The sequence below is a fragment of the Mangifera indica genome, chromosome 8 (genome assembly GCF_011075055.1).
Source record: "Mangifera indica cultivar Alphonso chromosome 8, CATAS_Mindica_2.1, whole genome shotgun sequence".
In the NCBI taxonomy this organism is placed as follows: Eukaryota; Viridiplantae; Streptophyta; class Magnoliopsida; order Sapindales; family Anacardiaceae; genus Mangifera; species Mangifera indica.
In genome coordinates, this window is record NC_058144.1 from 2,401,821 (window position 1) to 2,425,104 (window position 23,284).

Below are 23,284 nucleotides of genomic sequence, written 5' to 3' on the forward strand. Positions count from 1 at the left end.
CTTTTAATCTTTTTGTTTTTGTTTTTAATCATTAGTTAGTTTGTCATGTTCGCCTCTTGCCTTCTTATTTTTGTCATCTCTAGCCTTCAATCACAAGTTTATAAAGATGGGTAAATATGCTTTCCATTCTTAAAATATTATTCCAAATTAAGATGCTCTTGGAAAGCTTTAATTTCCTTTCTGTTTCAGGTACTGACTTTCTTACAAAAACTCGATTTCACTTGATCAAATACAACACCCATTTTACGAAAAGGACGTGAAAACAATTCTGCAGTTATGGAAAATTTAATATTCTCTTCTTCTTATTTGACCATTTGTCCACTATGTATGTGGAAAAGGGCAAAGCGACACGTTAACTTCTGCAGCTAAACAACTACAATTTTCCATCAAAGTCTCCTTCCCTTGTGCCTATTGAGTCGTTGGTTTCCTGGAATGTGATAATTGGTTATCAGATTATTTAAAAATTCAGAATGAAAATATTGGTGGTAATCTCACGCGAACTTGCAAAGTTCAACTTTCACAGGTCATTTACTTCCACAGACTTGTTGAAAATCCTCCCTTAGATGCTATTTATCTATTTTTAATTTAAGAATATATACACCGTACGATTCCTCAAAAGAAGTAGCATTCATCACAAAAATCTTCTCCATGTAAAAATTTGTCCAGTAAACTCAATTCAGTATTAATCTAAAATATGGGCAACATGAATACCAAAAAAGTATATATTATAGAGTTGTAACACTTTTATTACATAGAAGCACTCAATGAAGTTGATAATTATTACAAACAAAAACAAGCTGAAGATGTAGAAAGACACGCTTACAACGGTGAATACATTCTGAAAACATAGTATGTCCGAACTAATTCAAAATTAAGCTAACTCCGTAGTTATATATGCTAATCGAAATTCCAGCGCTGTAGTTGAGTTTACAACCCTATCGGAGGCCTTTCTTCTTGATCGATATGCCACCCTTCAGACTCCATCTGAAAATGATTAAAACAAATTAGTGATTGATTACAATTGCAGTCCATTAACAGATAAGTTGTGCCCTTAAGAGTACCTGTCCTCAAAGTTTCTTCCATTAATTTCTGGAAGTAGAAGCCCAACGAGAACTGGGTTGATCATCTTCAGTATCATCTGATTTTCTTTTCAATCGACAAAGAACAAAAGGCTTCTGCACAAGTCAAAAATAAATAATTATTATAATTTGTTTCGAAAAAAAGCTCGTTATCCTGTGGCTGATTTCACTATAAGTGGTTTTTACATTGCATTTAATGCATTATTATTTTATTTACATGTTAATATTATATATAATAACATATTATTTATAACATAAAAATTTGAGATAAATTTTGGATTCGTTCATCTTGTCACGTAATTCAATAAATTATAGAAGATATATGAAAATGAAAATTAACGTATCAATCCGCTCTTATTCATGATCCTAAAATAAAAATAAAAATAAAAAGGTAAATTAAAAAGGTGAACAAATAAATACCTGATAATAACGAGCAGTCTCGGAATGAAATTCATGCATCGCCCAACAAGTCTTTACGGCATTAGAGCCGTGACCTTGGTAAAAAACCAAAGCTTTTCTTTTACCAATGAGTTGCCCAGTGTTTTCATCGTAGATTTCACGATCTTTACCTGTGACTTTCCAAGATCCAGCCCTAGTTGTTCTTTCAATTCGTTTACTCTTGGCATACTTATAAGCAATTGCACTGAAAAAGTACCACTGTTGATCATCCGAGGAAAGCGGTGAATGCTCTGCACAAAAATATAAAACAATTTGTCAGTTCAAAATGTGTATGATTTATATTCTTAAGTGACATTGTATGTGGGCTGGTGGCTTCTGTGAGCGAAGTGTATAAAATATAAATGCCTACCAGGCAATTGCCAAGGTTCAAAACTGCAAATATCGACTTCCTTAATAACAGCAGAAAAATCAGTGCCATCCCTCATCTTTGATTCAAGAAAATGGTGGATGATTTCGTCTTCTGTGGGATGGAATCTGTATCCCATGCCATTGAAGTAGTCCATTGATATAGATTTGAATAACAAAGTAACAATGGAATGCGATGAAGAGAGATTAATGCAAGTTCTAGTAGGTTTATGAGATGAGTGGTAAGAGATTTGTGAAACTAGCACTTGCTTATATACACAAATATAAGAGCTTCATGGCATTGACTTCTTCTTCGCGAAAGTCTTGCCCTTAACTAAGAAGCTTGGGAAAATTAATTGGGAAGGTGTTGTCCAAAGCGCGGAATTCACAACAGCTTCTTCTTGTTTGTCTTTTAGTAAGTGGGATCCACAGTATATTCTAATCCGTGTATAAATACCGGACCATTCCGTACTGTTTGCCTTTTCATTTCAACATAATATTCACTTCGATCACCAAAATGTACGAATAAACCTTGCAATACAGTATAAATAATTACATACACGTAAACTTGATTCTGAAGTTGTCTACGAATTACGATTGATCTTGTCATGCAGCTTACGTTGCTCAGAGTCATTAATTGGACTAGTCTCCTTGCACAATCATTTTTTAATCTTATTTATTATTTATTAGTCTTATATGTTCCTTTCTTTCTCTTTACCTTCTCATTTGTCATATCTATCCTTCAATCACAAGTTTGTGAAGCCAGGCACACGCTTTTCTTTCTTTATTTATTCCAATTTCTAAATTATAATGCCATTCAAGCCACGTCTTATTCATGGAAAGCTTTCATATCATTGTCGATTCAGTTACTGACTTCCATGCAACTTTGAACATTCTGTTCAGTTTCCTAAAACAATATTATGCAAGGAAGTTTTCGTGGCAGGTTCAAATTTGTCTTCTTCTGATTTGACCAGTTGTTAACTAAGCTGAAAAAGATAAGGAGACACGATAACTTCTGCAAGACTGCAACTAGACATCTCCTTCTTCTTCTTCTTCTGCTTCTCTCTGGAAGTTGGTCTCTTGATTTGTCATTTTCCGGGAGTTAGTTAATAGGGTGCCTTTACTTCTCTCCACAGCCATCAGATCATTAAATATAAATAATAGCACCGCACTAATCACTTTACGTGCATATTTAAATGATTAAATGGCGTTCTTCCTCTTTGAAGTTTGAGAAAAATAATAAACATTGAACGATTTCATATAATAATAAATACATAATTTTTTTAATTAATTTAATATTAAATACTCATTTTACCCTTCTATTAAGCAAAATTACTTATTTGAACAATTCTTAGAAAAAATATCCATTTTTCCTATTTCCAAACAAAAATACCCTAGATTTTTTTAAAATTACCCTTTACCACATATATATAAACTCTCACAGTTTTACTTTTATTATATACACTTTTTATATCACTCATACACTCACTCTCACTCTCATTTTTATTTAATATCAATTACTATGAGTTTGTTTAAAATGAAAAAATTTGTATTTTTGAATACAAGTCAAAAAAAGTCGAATCGTGAAAAAACAGTATTTATACGAATCTTAACTCAAAAATTAATTTTATTTATTAAATTTAGTTTGTATGTCATGTAAAGTGGGTATTTGAATACTAGATAATAATTTAGGGGTTAAATTAAATAGTAAAAAAATATGAGGGTATTTTAATATTACACAATATATAAAAGATTTAAATAACAGATTAAGAATAGATAAGTATATTTTGATAAAAGACAATATACAAAGGTGTTAAATAAAGTGTTAAATAATTATGGGGGGCTAAAAAAATATTAAAATTATGATGGGTATTTTAATATTAAATACTATAAGAACGTTTTAAATGAATGGTTAAGAATAGATAGAAACATTTTGATATAATACAACATACAAAGGTGTTAAATGAAATATTCGATAATTATAGAGGGTAAAATGATATGTTAGCAAAATATGGGGGTATTTTGATATTACATAATTTATGAAATATTTAAATAACTTGTTAAAAATAGATAGATGCATTTTGATACAAGACATCATACAAGAGTGTTAAATGAATGTTAGATAATTATAAGAGGTAAAATGAAATATTAAAAATATATTGAGGATATTTTGATATTATAAAGGCCAAAGGACTATTTCCCACCCTAGGTATGTTGTAATCTCAAGTTTTCATAATTTATCTTTGATAATACCAAATACTCATCCATGAGCAGTTAAAATTAACGGCGGTAAGAGTAAAATCGTTATTTTTTTTTATAATATTAAAAATAAACTAAAATATAATCTTTTTTTGCCCCCATAAACTTTAAAACCTAAAAGTTCCCCTACCCTAAATTTTAAAAAATGACAGTTTCACTATAAGGTTTCGTTTTGAAATCTCCAGCTTCATTGTCGACGACTTCTCTCTCCCGAAACATCCTCTCCTTCTAACTGTCTCTTTCCTCTTATTTGGAAGCCCGATAGGTGTCGGAGAAGCCATGAAAGATGAAGAACTTCATCGGGGAAGATCTCTCCACCAGTGGAAAAAGCAAAATTCTTTGAATTTGTATAATGGAACCGTGGGAAAATAACGGAGAAAATATGTAAAATTCCTGGTTTATATATAGGGACAGTTTTGTCATTTCACAAAAAGACATTTTTGCTTAATCTTAATTGTTTTGGGTAATTTCACTTAGACCCTTTTAATTTAAGGCATTTAATATAATTTCCCATCATTTATCATATAAGACCGAATATCCTTTACCTAATTATATATACTTTTTAATTTTCACTCTTATTTTAAGAAATCTTTAATATATCATATTTCCTTCATCTTATATTATAAGACCTCATCGTCCTGGCTCTTGATCAAGGCTAATAAGATCTGGAAAATGGAACTGTGCACAGATTTTAAACTAAGTATATATTTTTAATATCTTTAATTCAAAATCACTTGTTTATTTTAATTTAGTACTCAAAATAATTGATGTAGTTTTATTTTTAACAGAATAACAGCTACAACCACTTAGCTAAAGTGTACTGAATTTGTTTTATGGTCCGGTAATGGCGTCTCATGGAAAACTAAACAACCCATTCTGTTGCTGCAATCAGATTGGTTGGATATAATCTCAAACTTGCCTTTTCTGGTCTGCCCCAAACTTTACAAAAGGATTCTCCTCCAATGGTAGATAAAAGGCATGCTCTGCTGCGCTCCCCTGCAAACAGAATTAATGCTCAGTGGATATCAAAGTAAATAACATTTATTGCATTCAACATTACGAGTTTCAATTGAAAAGTCTGTGCAGACAAATTATTTTGCAGTTCTCAGAACTGCCGCCATAAATATCTTTACCTCATACTTAGGTATTGCTTTGTGTGAACTTTACATCGTTTAATTAGATGTCATTTAATATGCAGGAGAACACCCATGGATCACACTTATAAAGAGACACCGTCTCCCAGATACAAAATACCGACAAATCTACACCTCCAGCTATACTCGAAATGCATATTAATGGTGGGGCTTGTTCATGGTTTAATGGAGAAGTCTCCATAAAAATGAAGGATTCCGTTTCATTGTTGCCATCAGATGTTGAAAATCTTGACTTCAAATTTGTTTTTCTTACGTTATTTCCCCCATTTTCTGATCTTTGTGCAGGTTCACAGTAGGGTTTCTCTTTTGGGGCAGATTAATAGCAGGCTCTTCAACCTCTCTTGCACGTAAAAAGCAATCATGAAGATAAGACTACCTCATGTAACAGTGTGTGAAGTGGCATTACCCTGTCTCTGCAAACTGTAATGGCTGAGCGTGGACCTTCAGCATGTGACTGGAGTATTCTAGGAGCACACTCCTTTTCTACCAAGTTTTGGGATTTTGGTTGAGTTTGAGCTTTGCAAACTCTGATGCCAGTAGGTAAGGCTCTACTGACATTTCTGTTTTTGAGTCAGCTGTTGATAGTTGATACCAACATCTCATCAAAATATAAACCGCTTTCTCCCTTTGTATTTTGGCGAAGGCTGGAAGAATTACATTCATCAATTATTTGCATTAATCTCACTCCTACTAAATTGCTGCAAACTCAACAAAGCCCGGCTACATGACGCAGCCTGGCTACCTCCTCCGTTAAAAATATTACTTACTTTATAACTTGATAAAAGTAAATGTTGTATTAATTTTGTTCCCTTCCCTTCTCTCCCAACTCGATTCTTTTCAACCATTTTGAGATTCCTTTATTTGTTATGCTCCCCTTTTATCAACTGATCTATCTCTCTCCCTTATTTCATAAGTTACAAAGCTTTCATAGAATATTCTAGAATGACTAAACTAATTTCAATTCTATCTACCCAATTAATATATTTTGGTAGCTTCCTCTCCGTAAATATGCTCCATAAATAACTGATGTCTGTCAATACCTTCCAGCTCTCATTTCTTTCGAAATTTTAGTATGGATTATACTACAATTAAACATAATATTTTAATTGTTAAAAAAACATAATAAATTTTGTTATCTATTAATGACTACTGAACATGACCATAGCTTATATTGAAATCAATACAAATTAACACCAGGTTTACAGCAAGTACAGTAACACAATCTTACAAATTAAGACAATGTATAAATAAAAATCACACTAGTTTTATATACGTGGAAACTCCATCTCTGATCAGACTCCCCAGTAATGTTACATTACATCCTAGTTTATTTATCGATGGCATGACAATGCTACGGGTAAGGTACCTGAAATTAAAACACAAATGACCTAATTAGTATATAAATATATATGTTCATAAATATAATATGATATTGTTATTTGAAACTTGTATTTTCTTTCTCACCCATGGATGTTTTCTGCAACTTGACTTCGAGAATCATAAGTTCAACTGTGGCTATTTGACCCATCATCGTCTAATTGTCCTGTAAGGCGACAGAAAACAAATGCATTCTGCAAAGTCCACAGAAAAAAGAAATGCTCATCGTTATTCTCAGGGTACAAAATCAAAAGCAAATTAGAAAGGAGCAAGCAAGAAAGAATACGAGTAAATATATAATTAATGCATGCCTGATAAGAAGAGGCGTTGTAGGAATGGTATTCGTGTATCATCCAGTTGGTCTTCACCGCTTTAGAACCGCGGCCTATGTAGAAAACCAAGGTCGTTTTCTTCCCAATCTCATTCTCTTCGCTGTCGTCCCAAACACAACGATCACTACATGTCACTTTCCAGTAACCAGCCTGTGTCGTTCTTTTTATCCCTTTACCGTTTCCATACTTGCAAGGTTTACTGAAAAAGTGCCACTCTTTATCATCTAACAGCGCTGAAAGCCCTACATGCACCATCAAAACAAAAAATTATTAATGAATGGTTAAATAATATAAAACATGTGAGTTCTGAATTGCGATGGATACTTACTAGGCAATTCCCAAGGTTCGAAGTTGCAAATATCAACTTGGTTAACTACGTTGTGCGGGAAATGAAGGCCAGCCATCTTTCTTTCCAGATAATAAGAGATGATTTCTTCATCAGTTGGTTTGAATCTGTATCCCAGCAATTGAACATCAATATTGCTCATCTTCTTTCAATACAATTAATACAAAATAGAGTACATATTTTTCTATAGAAAAGATCACTTATTTATACTAACGGTAGTAGTAGCTTGAGCGCCTGAAATGAGAAGGCGTCTATCTCATTGACTAGAAGTCTTGACCTTATTTAAGAAGCTAGCTGACGCGGTTTCAGTATACTAGACTATAGCAAAAGCCATACCATGTCACGTCTTTTCTTCATGCATGTATGGATCTCATCATCACATCATGTATGCAACATAATTATTATTATAATTTAACCGAGCTTTTTTCTGTAATTATAATAAATTATAAAATCTTCTTACTTATATTTATGAAAAGAGAAGAAAATTTATTGCTTTTTTATTATAACACAACACAATCCAAAAGGAACTTCCTTGTGAAGTCGCCAAATTTATTTACTTGTTGCTCAATGCTCATCAGCTTTCCCTTCTTTCACAAGTTAATAGTAAATATATGTGTATTCAAATAATCTAAAATTTGCGCAGGTGCAGTTTAGTGCTTTCATGGAACTTCAATACTCTATGAGAATTAACAACTTTTTTTTTTTTTTAAATTTTGTGATATAATTAAACCATGATCAGAAAGGAGATTATGTGTCTCAACATATTTGTTTATCTATTCGTTATTTCATTCTGAGAAAGTTTGCTTTAAGATTCTCTAAAATTTGTTGGTTCCGAGTTTGTTATGTGCATGTATATATATATATATATATTCGTCAATTACTTGCAGGCCTTTATCTCCTAGCGTTACCTACGAGCTTCAATCATCCATAACTTTGAATGGTGCCTTCAATTAACATTCTGGGAATTAAGTCTCGATTTCATTTAGATTAACAAAATGAGTAACCATCTTTGTTGAAAGACATAAGGGTTGAAGTCTGTCAAAAAAATAAAAATAAAAAAAAGATCATGATAGACATAAAAGAAGGTAATACTTAAGTATGAATTAAAACTCTTCTCAATTTGAAAAAAATTTGTTTATGTATAGGATCCGATATTATGTTTGAGTTTTTTAAACTTGAAATTTTGATGCCTTCTATCATATCCACTTAATACAATCCAATATTTAAAAAGAAAAACAAATAAAGGTGTATTTAAAGATATTTTCTATTTAAAGAATCATAAGCTCAACTGTGGCTATTTGACCCATCATCATCTAATTGTCCTGTAAGGCGACAGAGAACAAATGCATTCTGCAGAAGTTCAAAGAAATTAAGAAATGCTCATCGTTATTCTGAGGGTAAATTAATAATCAAAAGATAATTAGAAAGGAGTAAAGTTATAATTAATATATGCCTGGTAAGAAGAGGCTCTGTTGGAATGGTATTCATGTATCATCCAGTCGGTCTTCACCGCTTTCGAACCACGGCCTTTGTAGAAAACCAAAGTCGTTTTCTTCCCAATCTCATTCTCTTCGCTGTCGTCCCAAACACAACGATCACTACACGTCACTTTCCAGTGTCCAGCCGGTGTCTTTCTTTTTATCCCTTTACCGTTTCCATACTTGCAAGGTTTACTGAAAAAGTACCACTCTTCATCATCTGACAGCGCTGAAAGCTCTACATACACCATCAAAACAGAAATTATTAATGAATGGTTAAGTAATTGAAATCTATGAATTCTGAATTGCTATAGAAACTTACTAGGCAATTCCCAAGGTTCGAAGTTGCAAATTTCAACTTCGTTTACTACGTTGTGCGGGAAATGAAAGCGAGCCATCTTTCTTTCCAGATAATAAGAGATGATTTCTTCATCTGTTGGTTTGAATCTGTATCCGAGCAATTGAACATTAATATTGCTCATCTTCTTTCGATACAATTAATACAAAAGAAAGTATATATTTTTCTATAGAAGAAGAGATCACTTATTTATACTAATGGTAGTAGAAGCTTGAACGCCTGAGACGAGAAGGCTTCTATCTCATTGACTAGAAGTCTTGACCTTATTTAAGAAGCTAGCTGACGTGATTTTGACACGTGTCGGTCAGTAGACTCGACTATGGTAGAAACCATGCGATACCACGAGTTTTCTTCATGCATAAATGGATCTACACCTTCACATGATGTATGTAACAGAATTAGACCCACAATACTATATATAAAAATTGAAATCTAAATTTTTTCTTTAAAAGTTTTATTAATTATTATTATAATTTAACTGAGTTCTTTTTCTGTAATTTTAATAAATTATAAAATCTTCTTACTTATATTTATGGAAAAAAGAAGATTTTTTTTTTTTTTTTTTTTTTTTTTTAAGTATAACACAACACAATCTACAAAGGAACTTCCTTGTGAAGTCGCCAAATTTATTTACTTGTTGCCCAATGCTCATCAGCTTTCCCTTCTTTCACAAGTTAATGGTAAATATATGTGTATTCGAATAATTTAAAATTAGCGCAGGTGCTGTATAGAACATTCTGGAAAAGCTTTAAGTGCAGTTTACTGCTTTCATGGAACTTTCTAGACAGGTTTATCAATTAACTTTTTGATTTAGGTAATGTTTTATTACCAAATATCACCTTGACGATAAATTACTTAAAAGATTATTTGGTATAAATGATTACTATATTTGATAAAATTTGATAAGTATAAATAATTATTGTGTTTGGTTAAAGGTAATAAAAGATTATTAGTAAATTATTTTATTTAAATACCCTTAAATATAATTATTTTTAAATATTTTTTATATTATTTGTTCTATTAATTAAAATAAATTTATTTTTATCTCAATAAATTAATAAATAATAATATAATTATAATAAACTCAAGATTACCTCAATAATCTTTAAATACCTAAGGTGAAAGCGGTAATCAGATTACCACTTATATTACTTGTCACATCAGCATTGATAATAAAATATTACTGTAATTTTTTATTACTGATAAACCAAATAAAAGAATAAAAGATAGATTACCAAAGTAATCTTAAATAACATCAATCAAACGCCCCCTAATTATAAAGGAATATTATACGAGAATTAACACTTTTTTTTTTAGAATAAATTTTGTGATACAATTTAAACCGTCGTCGGAAAGGAGATTATGTGTCTCAATATATTTGTTTATCTCTTCGTTACTTCATTATGAGAAAGTTTGCTTTAAGATTCTATAAAATTTGTTGGGTTATTCGTCAATTACTTGCAGGCCTCTATCTCCTTGTGTTACTTACAAGCTTCAGTTATCCATAATAACATTGAATGATCACGATAGACATAAAAGAATGTAAGGCTTAATTTTTTGATTTAAAATTTTGATACCCTTTCTAATTAATCACCCACTTAATACAATCCAATAGTATAAAAGAAAAGAAATAAAGTTGTATTTATTTTAGAGTCAACTCACATACTTGAATTACATAAAAACATGGACATAGCTAAACAGTCTTCAACACATATTTATTGCATCAACTGAAAAGTGAAAAAACTTAACATGCCCTAATTACTCCATAGTTATATATGGTAATTGAAGTTCCAGCGCTGTAGTTATCTGAGTCCTCTCCTCTCAATTGACAACCAACACTTGAAATTCTTGTTTAGACTCCATCTGCAAATGATTAAAACAAATTTGGGTAAAAATGAAGTATGTTATTATCCATCTCTACAGTGATTATATATACAGTGAATATTAGGTTAATTATTACATGTAAATATTTCGATTCAGAATTGATTGATTTTATTTAACAAACCATATACAAATAGAAACCTCTCACTACCTGTTATATCAAATTTTTTGTCATTAATTTCGTGAAGACGAAGCCGAACGGGAACTTGGTTCATCATCTGATTTTCTTTTTAGGCGACAAAGAACAAAAGGCTCCTGCACAAGTAAAAAATAAAAATGATCAATGATATATATTACTTCTTTTTCTTCAAAAAAATGGAGCTCGTTATCTTGTGGTAGTGTTATTTGCCTGATGGGGTAGAAATATAAATATTTTAATATTAAAAAGGCTAATTTTTTCAAGTACTCACAAAAGTTTTATCAAAAGCATAACAAACAAAATATCATTTTTTAGCTAAATGCATGCATGCACGCATACAAGTCTATGTACAGTGCACAAAATGTTCATATGATCCAGAAAAATGGACTAGAGCGGTAGAAGAAATTGTTGTTTTAATACATAGTTTTTCCTCAAACATCGATATATATTAATTTACAAGTTGTATCAATAGAAAGTAAAGAAGGAAGGTGGGAATAAGTGTATGCCTGATCAGAAGAAGCAATCTCGGAATGAAATTCATGGGTCACCCAACAAGTCTTGACGGCATTAGAGCCGTGGCCTTGGTAGAAAACCAAGGTTTTTCTTTTCCCAATCAGTTGGCCACTGTTTTCATCGTAGATCTCACGATCTTGACCTGTAACTTTCCAAGATCCTTCCCTAGTTGTTCGGTCAATTCTTTTACTACTGCTCCTGGAGTGTTTATAAACGATTTTACTGAAAAAGTACCACTCTTGATTGTCTGAGGGCAGTGGTGAATGCTCTGCAAAAAAACACAAAACAATTTGTCATTTTTCAGTATTAATATTCTTGACAAAGTTATTTGTATATATCGAATGTAAATGGACTTCCTACCAGGCAATTGCCATGGTTCAAAATTGCAAAATTTGACTTCCTTCATTACTGCAGAGAAATCGGCGCCATCCCTTATCTTTGCTTCAAGAAAATGATGGATGATTTCTTGGTCAGTGAGATGGAATCTGTATCCCATGCTATTAAAGTTGTCCATTAATATTGAATTGATCAAAATAATTAATGGAATTATCTGGATTATTGTAAGCTTTAGAAGAGTGATGAGAGAAGCAGTGTAAGTGATGAGTAAAATTTGCAGTCATATATATAGACAGAGAGAGAGACAAATATAATAAAAATGAATGGCATTGACTCACTTATTCGTCAAAGTCTTGCCCTTAACTAATAAGCTAGGGAAAAGGGAAAAGGGAAAAGGGAAAATTATTTGTGAAGGTGTTGTTGGGATTGGGAGAGCACTCGGAACATACAACACTTCTGCAGCTCTGCTTGCCTCTAGTTCTTAAGTGGCAGGCCCCACACTATAGTTTCTACTAAATCCTCTTATTAAGAATTGAACCTTCTGATTGCTTTATTGATAAATGATAGAATGTCTAAAAAAGAGATTACAAGTTTAAGAGTAATATTATCCGTATAAATGTTTTTTTGTTATTTATAATTAAATATATAAATAATATGATTAAGTATGATTTTATTATTAATATAAAATTATTTAATTATATGATTTACCTATATGTTTTATTTATGGTTAATATATTTTTATTTTGTGATTGAATAATCTTTTTTAAAATAATAAAAGAAATTAATACGTCAATTAACGCAATACCGAAAACAAACAAAATAAACCTTTTTTCATACGTATATGAAATAGTAAAATACATGTAAACTTGATCCTCAAGTTGTTTACAGCTGATCCAGCCATCCAACTTGAGTTTATTTGAGTCTTTGTCATTCCATGGCTCATTCACCTTTTAATCTTTTTGTTTTTGTTTTTAATCATTAGTTAGTTTGTCATGTTCCCCTCTTGCCTTCTTATTTTTGTCATCTCTAGCCTTCAATCACAAGTTTATAAAGATGGGTAAATATGCTTTCCATTCTTAAAATATTATTCCAAATTAAGATGCTCTTGGAAAGCTTTAATTTCCTTTCTGTTTCAGGTACTGACTTTCTTACAAAAACTCGATTTCACTTGATCAAATACAACACCCATTTTACGAAAAGGACGTGAAAACAATTCTGCAGTTATGGAAAATTTAATATTCTCTTCTTCTTATTTGACCATTTGTCCACTATGTATGTGGAAAAGGGCAAAGCGACACGTTAACTTCTGCAGCTAAACAACTACAATTTTCCATCAAAGTCTCCTTCCCTTGTGCCTATTGAGTCGTTGGTTTCCTGGAATGTGATAATTGGATATCAGATTATTTAAAAATTCAGAATGAAAATATTGGTGGTAATCTCACGCGAACTTGCAAATTTCAACTTTCACAGGTCATTTACTTCCACAGACTTGTTGAAAATCCTCCCTTAGATGCTATTTATCTATTTTTAATTTAAGAATATATACACCGTACGATTCCTCAAAAGAAGTAGCATTCATCACAAAAATCTTCTCCATGTAAAAATTTGTCCAGTAAACTCAATTCAGTATTAATATAAAATATGGGCAACATAAATACCAAAAAAGTATATATTATAGAGTTGTAACACTTTTATTACATAGAAGCACTCAATGAAGTTGATAATTATTACAAACAAAAACAAGCTGAAGATGTAGAAAGACACGCTTACAACGGTGAACACATTCTGAAAACATAGTATGTCCTAACTAATTCAAAATTTAGCTAACTCCATAGTTATATATGCTAATCGAAATTCCAGCGCTGTAGTTGAGTTTACATCCCTATCGGAGGCCTTTCTTCTTGATCGATATGCCACCTTCCAGACTCCAACTGAGAATGATTAAAACAAATTAGTGATTGATTACAATTGCAGTCCATTAACAGATAAGTTATGCCCTTAAGAGTACCTGTCCTCAAAGTTTCTTCCATTAATTTCTGGAAGTAGAAGCCCAACGAGAACTGGGTTGATCATCTTCAGTATCATCTGATTTTCTTTTCAATCGACAAAGAACAAAAGGCTTCTGCACAAGTCAAAAATAAATAATTATTATAATTTGTTTTGAAAAAAAGCTCGTTATCCTGTGGCTGATTTCACTATAATAGGTTTTTACATTGCATTTAATGCATTATTATTTTATTTACATGTTAATATTATATATAATAACATATTGTTTACAACATAAAAATTTGAGATAAATTTTGGATTCGTTTATTTTGTCACGTAATTCAATAAATTATAGAAGATATATGAAAATAAAAATTAGCATATCAATCCGCTCTTATTCATGATCCTAAAATTAAAATAAAAACAAAAAGGTAAACAAAAAAAGTGAACAGATAAATACCTGATAATAACGAGCAGTCTCGGAATGATATTCATGTATCACCCAACAAGTCTTTACGGCATTAGAGCCGTGACCTTGGCAAAAAACCAAAGCTTTTCTTTTACCAATGAGTTGCCCAGTGTTTTCATCATAGATTTCACGATCTTTACCTGTGACTTTCCAAGATCCAGCCCTAGTTGTTCTTTCAATTCATTTACTCTTGGCATACTTATAAGCAATTGCACTGAAAAAGTACCACTGTTGATCATCCGAGGAAAGCGGTGAATGCTCTGCACAAAAATACAAAACAATTTGTCAGTTCAAAATATGTATGATTTATATTCTTAAGTGACATTGTATGTGGGCTGGTGGCTTTTGTGAGCGAAGTGTATAAAATATAATGCCTACCAGGCAATTGCCAAGGTTCAAACTGCAAATATCGACTTCCTTAATAACAGCAGAAAAATCAGTGCCATCCCTCATCTTTGATTCAAGAAAATGGTGGATGATTTCGTCTTCTGTGGGATGGAATCTGTATCCCATGCCGTTGAAGTAGTCCATTGATATAGATTTGAATATCAAAGTAACAATGGAATGCGATGAAGAGAGATTAATTCAAGTTCCAGTAGGTTTATGAGATGAGTGGTAAGAGATTTGTGAAACTAGCACTTGCTTATATACACAAATATAAGAGCTTCATGGCATTGACTTCTTCTTCGCGAAAGTCTTGCCCTTAACTAAGAAGCTTGGGAAAATTAATTGGGAAGGTGTTGTCCAAAACGCGGAATTCAAAACAGCTTCTTCTTGTTTGTCTTTTAGTAAGTGGGATCCACAGTATATTCTAATCCGTGTATGAATACCGGACCATTCCGTACTGTTTGCCTTTTCATTTCAACATAATATTCTCTTCGATCACCAAAATGTACGAATAAACCTTGCAATACAGTATAAATAGTTACATACACGTAAACTTGATTCTGAAGTTGTCTACGAATTACGATTGATCTTGTCATGCAGCTTACGTTGCTCAGAGTCATTAATTGGACTAGTCTCCTTGCACAATCACTTTTTAATCTTATTTATTATTTATTAGTCTTATATGTTCCTTTCTTTCTCTTTACCTTCTCATTTGTCATATCTATCCTTCAATCACAAGTTTGTGAAGCCAGGCACACGCTTTTCTTTCTTTATTTATTCCAATTTCTAAATTATAATGCCATTCAAGCCACGTCTTATTCATGGAAAGCTTTAATATCATTGTCGATTCAGTTACTGACTTCCATGCAACTTTGAACATTCTGTTCAGTTTCCTAAAACAATATTATACAAGGAAGTTTTCATGACGGGTTCAAATTTGTCTTCTTCTGATTTGACCAGCTGTTAACTAAGTGGAAAAAGATAAGGAGACACGATAACTTCTGCAGGACTGCAACTAGACATCTCCTTCTTCTTCTCCTGCTTCTCTCTGGAAGTTGGTCTCTTGATTTGTCATTTTCCGGGAGTTAGTTAATAGGGTGGCCTTACTTCTCTCCACAGCCATCAGATCATTAAATATAAATAATAGCACCGCACTAATCACTTTACGTGCATATTTAAATGATTAAATGGCGTTCTTCCTCTTTGAAGTTTGAGAAAAACAATAAACATTGAACGATTTCATATAATAATAAATACATAATTTTTTTAATTAATTTAATATTAAATACTCATTTTATCCTTTTATTAAGCAAAAATACCTATTTAATCAATTCTTAAACAAAAATACCCATTTTTCCTATTCCTAAACAAAAATACCCTAGATTTTTTTAAAATTACCAAAAATACCCTTTACTACATCTATATAAACTCTCACACTCTTACTTTTATTATATACACTTTTTATATCACTCAAACACTCACTTTCACTCTCATTTTTACTTAATATCAATTACTACGGGTTCGTTTGAAAGGAAAAAATTTGTATTTTTGAATACGAGTCAAAAAAAGTCGAATCGTGAAAAAACAGTATTTATACGAATCTTAACTTAAAAATTAATTTTATTTGTTAAATTTAGTTTGTATGTCATGTAAATGAGATATTTAAATATTAGATAATAATTTAGGGGTTAAATGAAATAGTAAAAAAAATATAAAGGTATTTTGATATTACACAATATATAAAAGATTTAAATAACAGATTAAAAATATATAAGTATATTTTGATAAAAGACAATATATAAGAGTGTTAAATAAAATGTTAAATAATTATGGGGGGCTAAAAAATGTTAAAATTATGATGGGTATTTTGATATTAAACACTATAAGTATGCTTTAAATGAATTGTTAAAAATAGATAGATACATTTTGATATAATACAACATATAAGGGTGTTAAATGAAATATTAGATAATTATAGAGGGTAAAATTATATGTTAGCAAAATATAGGGGTATTTTGATATTACATAATATATGAAAGATTTAAATAACTTATTAAAAATAGATAGATTCATTTTGTTACAAGACATCATACAAGAGTGTTAAATGAATATTAGATAATTATAAGGGGTAAAATGAAATGTTAGAAAAATATGAGAGATATTTTGATATTATAAAGGCCAAATGACTATTTCCCACCCAAGGTATGTTGTAATTTCAAGTTTCCACCATTTATCTTTGATAATACCAAATACCCACCCATAAGCAGTTAAAATTAACGGTGATAAGGGTAAAATCGTTATTTTTTTTATAATATTAAAAATAAACTAAAATATAATCTCTTTTTGCCTCCTTAAACTTTAAAAACTAAAAGTTTCCCCTAGCCTAAGTTTTAAAAAATGGCAGTTTCACCCTAGGGTTTCGTTTTGAAATCTTCGGCGTCATCTCCGGCTCCATTGTCGGCGGCTTCTCCCTCCCAAACTATCCTCTCCTTCCGACCGTCTCTTTCCTCCTATTTGGATGCTTGATCCACGTCAGAGAAGTCGCAAAAGACGAAGAACTTTGTCAGGAAAGATCTCTCCACCTATTGGAAAAGCAAAATTCTTTGAATTTGTATAGTGGAACTGTGGGAAAATAACAAGGAAAATATGTAAAATTCTTGGTTTATATATAGGGACAGTTTTGTCATTTCACAAAAGGGTATTTTTGTTTAATCCTAATTGTTTTGGGTAATTTCACTTAGACCCCTTTAATTTAAGACATTTAATATAATTTTCCATAATTTATCGTATAAGACCGAATATCCTTTACCTAATTTATATATACTTTTTAATTTTCACTCTTATTTTAAGAAATCTTTAATATATCATATTTTCTTCATCTTATATTATAAGGCCTCATCGTCCTGGCTCTTGATCAAGGCTAATAAGATCCGGAAAATGGAACTGTACATGGATTTTAAACTAAGTATATATTTTTAATATCTTTAATCCAAAATCACTTGTTTAATTTAATTTAGTACTCAAAGCTAATTGATGTAGTTTTATTTTTAACAGAATAACAGCTACAACCACTTGGCTAATGTGTACTGAATTTGTTTTTTGGTACTGAATTTGTTTTTTGGTCCGGTAATGGCGTCTCATGGAAAATTAAACAACCCATTCTGTTGTTGCCATCAGATTGGTTGGATATAATCTCAAACATGCCTTTTCTGGTCTGCCCCAAACTTTACAAAAGGGTTCTCCTCCAATGGTAGATAAAAGGCATGCTGTGCTGCGCTCCCCTGCAAACAGAATCTTTTGAAATGTCTGTGCAGACAGATTATTTTGCAGTTCTCAGAACTGCCGCCATAAATATCTTTACCTCATACTTAGATATTGCTTTGTGTGAACTTTACATCGTTTAATTAGATGTCATTTAATATGCAGGAGAACACCCATGGATCACACTTATAAAGAGACACCGCCTCCCAGATACAAAATACCGACAAATCTACACCTACAGCTACATTCGAAATGCATATTAATGGTGGGACTTGTTCATGGGTTAATGGAGAAGTCTCCATAAAAATGAAGGATTCCGTTTCATTGTTGCCATCAGATGTTGAAAATCTTGACTTCAAATTTGTTTTTCTTACGTTATTTCCCCCATTTTCTGATCTTTGTGCAGGTTCACAGTAGGGTTTCTCTTTTGGGGCAGATTAATAGCAGGCTCTTCAACTTCTCTCGCACGTAAAAAGGAATCATGAAGATAAGACTACCTCATGTAACAGTGTGTGAAGTGGCATTACCCTGTCTCTGCAAACTGTAATGGCTGTGCGTGGACCTTCAGCATGTGACTGGAGTATTCTAGGAGCACACTCCTTTTCTACCAAGTTTTGGGATTTTGGTTGAGTTTGAGCTTTGCAAACTCTGATGCCAGTAGGTAAGGCTCTACTGACATTTCTGTTTTTGAGTCAGCTGTTGATAGTTGATACCAACATCTCATCAAAATATAAACCGCTTTCTCCCTTTGTATTTTGGCGAAGGCTGGAAGAATTACATTCATCAATTATTTGCATTAATCTCACTCCTACTAAATTGCTGCAAACTCAACAAAACCCGGCTACATGACGCAGCCTGGCTACCTCCTCCGTTAAAAATATTACTTACTTTATAACTTGATAAAAGTAAATGTTGTATTAATTTTGTTCCCTTCCCTTCTCTCCCAACTCGATTCTTTTCAACAATTTTCAGACTCCTTTATTTGTTATGCTCCCCTTTTATCAACTGATCTATCTCTCTCCCTTATTTCATAAGTTACAAAGCTTTCATAGAATATTCTAGAATGACTAAACTAATTTCAATTCTATCTACCCAATTAATATATTTTGGTAGCATCCTCTCCGTAAATATGCTTCATGTTTTTGCCTTCTCTAAACGATATAAATAACTGATGCCTCTCGCTACCTTCCATCTCCCATTTCTTTCTAAATTTTAGTATGGATTATACTACAATTAAACATAATATTTTAATTGTTAAAAAAACATAATAAATTTTGTTATATATTAATGACTACTGAACATGACCATAGCTTATATTGAAATCAATACAAATTAACACCAGGTTTACAGCAAGTACAGTAACACACATCTTACAAATTAAGACAACGTATAAATAAAAATCGCACTAGTTTTATATATGTGGAAACTCCATCTCTTGAAAGTAAAACACAAATGACCTAATTAGACTAAAAATATATATGTTCATATATATATATATATATACACACACACATACAACTACACATGTATAATGTGATATTGTTATTTGAAACTTGTATTTTCTCTCGCCCATGGATATTTTTCTGCAACTTGACTTCAAGAATCATAAGTTCAACTGTGGCTATTTGACCCATCATCGTCTAATTGTCCTGTAAGGCGACAGAAAACAAATGCATTCTGCAAAGTCCACAGAAAAAAGAAATGCTCATCGTTATTCTCAGGGTACAAAATCAAAAGCAAATTAGAAAGGAGCAAACAAGAAAGAATACGAGTAAATATTTAATTAATGCATGCCTGATAAGAAGAGGCGTTGTAGGAATGGTATTCGTGTATCATCCAGTTGGTCTTCACCGCTTTAGAACCGCGGCCTATGTAGAAAACCAAGGTCGTTTTCTTCCCTATCTCATTCTCTTCGCTGTCGTCCCAAACACAACGATCACTACATGTCACTTTCCAGTAACCAGCCTGTGTCGTTCTTTTTATCCCTTTACCGTTTCCATACTTGCAAGGTTTACTGAAAAAGTGCCACTCTTTATCATCTAACAGCGCTGAAAGCCCTACATGCACCATCAAAACAAAAAATTATTAATGAATGGTTAAATAATATAAAACATGTGAGTTCTGAATTGCGATGGATACTTACTAGGCAATTCCCAAGGTTCGAAGTTGCAAATATCAACTTGGTTAACTACGTTGTGCGGGAAATGAAGGCCAGCCATCTTTCTTTCCAGATAATAAGAGATGATTTCTTCATCAGTTGGTTTGAATCTGTATCCCAGCAATTGAACATCAATATTGCTCATCTTCTTTCAATACAATTAATACAAAATAGAGTACATATTTTTCTATAGAAAAGATCACTTATTTATACTAACGGTAGTAGTAGCTTGAGCGCCTGAAATGAGAAGGCGTCTGTCTCATTGACTAGAAGTCTTGACCTTATTTAAGAAGCTAGCTGACGCGGTTTCAGTATACTAGACTATAGCAAAAGCCATACCATGTCACGTCTTTTCTTCATGCATGTATGGATCTCATCATCACATCATGTATGCAACATAATTATTATTATAATTTAACCGAGCTTTTTTCTGTAATTATAATAAATTATAAAATCTTCTTACTTATATTTATGAAAAGAGAAGAAAATTTATTGCTTTTTTATTATAACACAACACAATCCAAAAGGAACTTCCTTGTGAAGTCGCCAAATTTATTTACTTGTTGCTCAATGCTCATCAGCTTTCCCTTCTTTCACAAGTTAATAGTAAATATATGTGTATTCAAATAATCTAAAATTTGCGCAGGTGCAGTTTAGTGCTTTCATGGAACTTCAATACTCTATGAGAATTAACAACTTTTTTTTTTTTTTTTAAATTTTGTGATATAATTAAACCATGATCAGAAAGGAGATTATGTGTCTCAATATATTTGTTTATCTATTCGTTATTTCATTCTGAGAAAGTTTGCTTTAAGATTCTCTAAAATTTGTTGGTTCCGAGTTTGTTATGTGCATATATATATATATATATATATATATATATATATATATATATATATATATATATATATATATATATATTCGTCAATTACTTGCAGGCCTGTATCTCCTAGCGTTACCTATGAGCTTCAATCATCCATAACTTTGAATGATGCCTTCAATTAACATTCTGGGAATTAAGGCTTGATTTCATTTAGATTAAAAAAATGAGTAACCATCTTTGTTGAAAGACATAAGGGTTGAAGTCTGGTAAAAAAAAAAAAAAAAAGATCACGATAGACATAAAAGAAGGTAATACTTAAGTATTAATTAAAATTCTTCTCAACTTCAAAAAAATTTGTTTATGTTTGAGTTTTTTAAATTTAAAATTTTGATGTCATCTATCATATCCACTTAATACAATCCAATATTTAAAAAGAAAAACAAATAAAGGTGTATTTATTTTAAGTCAACTCACATACTTGAATTACAAAAAAGCATTGCTAAACATTCTTCAATACAAATTTATTGCATAGCACTCCCTAATTACGTGTTAAATAGTCAAGCTAACTCCATAGTTATATATGGTAATTGAAGTTCCAGCACTGTAGTTATCTGAGTCCTCCCTTGTCGATCGACAATCAACATTTGAAATTCACATTTAGATGCCATCTGAAAATGATAAAACAAATTTGGGTAAAAATTTTACCCAAGTTTCATGAACACATGGTCTTATATATGAAAATGAAGTATGTTATTATTCATCTCTACAGTGATTATATATATACGGTGAATATCAGGTTAATTATTACATGTAAATATTTCAATTCAGAATTGATTGATTTTATTTAACAAACCATATACAAATAGAAACCTCTCACTACCTGTTACATCAAATTTTCTGTCATTAATTTCATGAAGAAGAAGCCGAACGGGAACTTGGTTCATCATCTGATTTTCTTTTTAAGCGACAAAGAACAAAAGGCTCCTGCACAAGTAAAAAAATAAAAATGATCAATGATATATATTACTTCTTTTTCTTCAAAAAATGAAACTCGTTATCTTGTGGTAGTGTTATTTGCCTGATGGAGTAGAAATATAAATATTTTAATATTAAAAAGGCAAATTTTTTCAAGTACTCACAAAAGTTTTATCGAAAGCATAACAAACAAAATATCATTTTTTAGCTAAATGCATGCATGCATGCATACAAGTCTATGTACAGTGCACATATGTTCATATGATCCAGAAAAAAGGACTAGAGCGGTAGAAGAAATTGTTGTTTTAATACATAGTTTTTCCTCAAACATCGATGTATATTAATTTACAAGTTGTATAAATAGAAAGTAAAGAAGGAAGGTGGGAGTAAGTATATGCCTGATCAGAAGAAGCAATCTCGGAATGAAATTCATGCGTCACCCAACAAGTCTTGACGGCATTAGAGCCGTGGCCTTGGTAGAAAACCAAGGTTTTTCTTTTCCCAATCAGTTGGCCACTGTTTTCATCGTAGATCTCACGATCTTGACCTGTAACTTTCCAAGATCCTTCCCTAGTTGTTCTGTCAATTCTTTTACTACTGCTCCTGGAGTGTTTATAAACGATTTTACTGAAAAAGTACCACTCTTGATTGTCTGAGGGCAGTGGTGAATGCTCTGTAAAAAAACACAAAACAATTTGTCATTTTTCAGTATTAATATTCTTGACAAAGTTATATGTATATATCGAATGTAAATGGACTTCCTACCAGGCAATTGCCATGGTTCAAAATTGCAAAATTTGACTTCCTTCATTACTGCAGAGAAATCGGCTCCATCCCTTATCTTTGCTTCAAGAAAATGATGGATGATTTCTTGGTCAGTGAGATGGAATCTGTATCCCATGCTATTAAAGTTGTCCATTAATATTGAATTGATCAAAATAATTAATGGAATTATCTGGATTATTGTAAGCTTTAGAAGAGTGATGAGAGAAGCAGTGTAAGTGATGAGTAAAATTTGCAGTCATATATATAGAGAGAGAGAGAGAGACAAATATAATAAAAATGAATGGCATTGACTCACTTATTCGTCAAAGTCTTGCCCTTAACTAATAAGCCAGGGGAAAGGGAAAAGGGAAAATTATTTGTGAAGGTGTCGTTGGGATTGGGAG

The 23,284-nt window shown here is 31.7% G+C and overlaps 5 protein-coding genes and 1 long non-coding RNA gene across 6 annotated transcripts; all 6 read right to left on the reverse strand.

The window, feature by feature from the left end:
- Positions 1–708: 708 nt before the first annotated feature.
- On the reverse strand, positions 709–2,110 carry LOC123222323 (NAC domain-containing protein 91-like). Its single transcript, XM_044645016.1, has 4 exons — positions 1,888–2,110; positions 1,500–1,768; positions 1,062–1,175; positions 709–984 (listed from the first exon to the last, which is right to left on the reverse strand). Exons 1-3 carry the CDS (start codon positions 2,039–2,041, stop codon positions 1,083–1,085), a joined length of 516 nt encoding a protein of 171 aa, XP_044500951.1. The 5' UTR covers positions 2,042–2,110; the 3' UTR covers positions 709–984; positions 1,062–1,082.
- Positions 2,111–6,801: 4,691 nt separating this feature from the next.
- On the reverse strand, positions 6,802–7,493 carry LOC123223349 (NAC domain-containing protein 60-like). The gene is made up of 3 exons (XM_044646502.1): positions 7,334–7,493; positions 6,985–7,247; positions 6,802–6,867 (listed from the first exon to the last, which is right to left on the reverse strand). Exons 1-3 carry the CDS (start codon positions 7,491–7,493, stop codon positions 6,802–6,804), a joined length of 489 nt encoding a protein of 162 aa, XP_044502437.1.
- A 3,749-nt stretch (positions 7,494–11,242) lies between these two features.
- Positions 11,243–12,216, reverse strand: LOC123223350 (NAC domain-containing protein 91-like). Its single transcript, XM_044646504.1, has 3 exons — positions 12,081–12,216; positions 11,714–11,988; positions 11,243–11,323 (listed from the first exon to the last, which is right to left on the reverse strand). Exons 1-3 carry the CDS (start codon positions 12,214–12,216, stop codon positions 11,243–11,245), a joined length of 492 nt encoding a protein of 163 aa, XP_044502439.1.
- Positions 12,217–13,711: 1,495 nt separating this feature from the next.
- LOC123222615 lies at positions 13,712–14,612 on the reverse strand. Its single transcript, XR_006503680.1, has 3 exons — positions 14,503–14,612; positions 14,065–14,178; positions 13,712–13,987 (listed from the first exon to the last, which is right to left on the reverse strand). It is a non-coding gene; the product is annotated as an uncharacterized LOC123222615 (long non-coding RNA).
- Positions 14,613–19,770: 5,158 nt separating this feature from the next.
- On the reverse strand, positions 19,771–20,462 carry LOC123223351 (NAC domain-containing protein 60-like). The gene is made up of 3 exons (XM_044646505.1): positions 20,303–20,462; positions 19,954–20,216; positions 19,771–19,836 (listed from the first exon to the last, which is right to left on the reverse strand). The coding sequence occupies exons 1-3, from the start codon at positions 20,460–20,462 to the stop codon at positions 19,771–19,773; spliced, it is 489 nt and encodes a 162-aa protein (XP_044502440.1).
- A 1,587-nt stretch (positions 20,463–22,049) lies between these two features.
- On the reverse strand, positions 22,050–23,034 carry LOC123223352 (NAC domain-containing protein 91-like). The gene is made up of 3 exons (XM_044646506.1): positions 22,881–23,034; positions 22,514–22,788; positions 22,050–22,124 (listed from the first exon to the last, which is right to left on the reverse strand). The coding sequence occupies exons 1-3, from the start codon at positions 23,032–23,034 to the stop codon at positions 22,050–22,052; spliced, it is 504 nt and encodes a 167-aa protein (XP_044502441.1).
- Positions 23,035–23,284: the final 250 nt, after the last annotated feature.